This window comes from Hyphopichia burtonii (assembly GCF_001661395.1).
Source record: "Hyphopichia burtonii NRRL Y-1933 unplaced genomic scaffold HYPBUscaffold_16, whole genome shotgun sequence".
Classification (NCBI taxonomy): domain Eukaryota; kingdom Fungi; phylum Ascomycota; class Pichiomycetes; order Serinales; family Debaryomycetaceae; genus Hyphopichia; species Hyphopichia burtonii.
Window position 1 is genome coordinate 1 of NW_017963743.1, and position 2,178 is coordinate 2,178.

The following is a 2,178-nucleotide window of genomic DNA, read 5'->3' on the forward strand; positions in this document are numbered from 1 at the left end:
GGGTTAATATAGGACCCTAGGGATCATAGATTACCCCCATACGGGGAATACAAGCTATGATCCCTATTCAGGGATCATAGATTCCACCCATTTATAAATGGGTGGGTTAAATCTATGATCTAAGGGATCATAGATTAATTGGTAAATCTTTCGCGTTGCATGCGAACAATATCGGTTCAATTCCGATTGATTCCAAAGTTTTATGTATTAATAATATAATTATATTCCCTTATAAATATAAAATGATATGATTAGACGTGCCAACACCTTGAGGTATGCGTTTTCAAGATGCAGCAACACCTAACCAAGAAGGTATACATGAATTATATGATAGTATAATGTTTAATTTATCAGTAATATTAGGATTAGTATCTTATATATTATATGTTATAATTAAAGATTATAAAGATAGACCTTTATACTATAAATACTTAAAACATGGACAAACATTAGAAATAATATGAACAATATTCCCAGGAGTAGTATTATTAATAATGGCATTTCCTAGTTTTATATTATTATATATAAATGATGAAGTATTAACACCTTCATTAACTATTAAAGTAGTAGGATTACAATGATATTGAAAATATGAATATTCTGATTTTGTAGGTAATACAGGAGAAACAATTGAATATGAATCATATGTTATACCAGAAGACATGTTAGAAGAAGGACAATTAAGATTATTAGATACTGATACATCAATAGTTGTACCTGTAGATACTCATATAAGATTTATTGTAACTGCTAATGATGTTATACATTCATTTGCATTACCATCATTAGGTATTAAAGTTGATGCTACACCTGGTCGTTTAAACCAAGTTAGTGCTTTAATAGAAAGAACTGGTGTATTTTATGGTCAATGTAGTGAATTATGTGGTGTTAACCATGGGTTAATGCCTATCAAACTAGAATGTGTACCTATTGGTGACTTTGTAGAATGATTAAATGAACAAGAAATTGTTTTATGTTTATGTAGCTTAATGGTAAAGCAATGTACTGTTAATACATTGATCTTGGTTCAATTCCAGGCTTAAACGTTTGTTTGTATAAACTTGTTATTTTATAATATATTTTTCAATATTTTCCTTTTGAATAGGAGGTTAATTTTTATAAGATTTTCTCTGTGAGATATATATTCTAATAAGGTTATGATGATATATTATAAATTATAAATTATAAAATAAATAAAATTATGAATTTAATTAGTGGTATAAGTAGTTTATTAGCTATAGGTATATTATCACCAGTACAAAGTATATTATTTTTAATATTATTATTTGTGAGTACAGCTATATGTTTATATAATCAAGGTTTTATATTAATGGGTATATTATATATATTAATATATGTAGGAGCAATAGCTATATTATTTTTATTTATATTATCATTATTAAAAATAGATTATACTGCACAAGGTACAGTATCACCATTAATAATAACATTATTAACTATAAGTTTAATACCTTTAGATATAACATATGAAACATATGGAATAATAACAGAAGTAAATAATGTATATAATGAATTAATTACAGTAGGTAATATATTATATACTGAATATGCTATATTATTAGGTGTAACAGGTGTTGTATTAATATTATCAGTTGTAGGGGCTATATCAATAACTAAAAACTAAATAATGATATTAAATATAATAGAATTATTAATATTATTTGTATCAATATTATTAGCAGTAGCTTTCTTAACAGTAGCAGAACGTAAAACATTAGCATATATGCAACGTAGGGTAGGTCCTAATGCAGTAGGTTATTATGGTTTATTAATGGCTATAGCTGATGCAGCTAAATTATTATTAAAAGAAATAGTTGTACCTACACATGCTGATAGAATAATATTATTCATAAGTCCTGTAATATCATTAGTATCTGCTTTATTATGTTGATCAGTAATACCTTTTGGTCCAGGAATAACTATAACTGATCATAATTATGGTTTTATATTAACATTAGCTATAAGTAGTATAGGTGTATTTGGTACATTATTAGCTGGTTGATCAGCAAATAGTAAATATTCATTATTAGGATCTATACGTTCTACTGCTCAATTAATTAGTTATGAATTAGTATTAACAACAATAGTATTATTATGTATATTATTAGCTGGATCTATGAATTTATCAAGATATGTTGAATTACAAGAATCAATATG

At 25.8% G+C, this 2,178-nt stretch overlaps 2 protein-coding genes and 2 non-coding genes across 4 annotated transcripts; all 4 read left to right on the forward strand.

Annotated features, from left to right (window-relative positions):
* The first annotated feature begins 123 nt into the window (after nucleotides 1-123).
* Nucleotides 124-195, forward strand: HYPBUDRAFT_t169. The gene has a single exon. It is a non-coding gene; the product is annotated as a tRNA-Ala (tRNA).
* A 42-nt stretch (nucleotides 196-237) lies between these two features.
* On the forward strand, nucleotides 238-1,034 carry HYPBUDRAFT_237949 (cytochrome c oxidase subunit II C-terminal). The gene has a single exon (XM_020223213.1). It carries the CDS (start codon nucleotides 663-665, stop codon nucleotides 948-950), a length of 288 nt encoding a protein of 95 aa, XP_020073654.1. The 5' UTR covers nucleotides 238-662; the 3' UTR covers nucleotides 951-1,034.
* Nucleotides 976-1,046, forward strand: HYPBUDRAFT_t170. Its single transcript has one exon. It is a non-coding gene; the product is annotated as a tRNA-Asn (tRNA).
* Nucleotides 1,047-1,201: 155 nt separating this feature from the next.
* Nucleotides 1,202-1,645, forward strand: HYPBUDRAFT_115910 (NADH-quinone oxidoreductase subunit J; the record flags this gene model as incomplete). The annotated part of the gene is made up of 1 exon (XM_020219154.1): nucleotides 1,202-1,645. One exon carries the CDS (start codon nucleotides 1,202-1,204, stop codon nucleotides 1,643-1,645), a length of 444 nt encoding a protein of 147 aa, XP_020073655.1.
* Between the last annotated feature and the right edge of the window lie 533 nt (nucleotides 1,646-2,178).

Excerpts from the sequence above, each read along its gene's own strand:
- HYPBUDRAFT_237949 (XM_020223213.1), top strand. The coding sequence starts at position 663 with ATGTTAGAAGAAGGACAATTAAGATTATTAGATACTGATACATCAATA.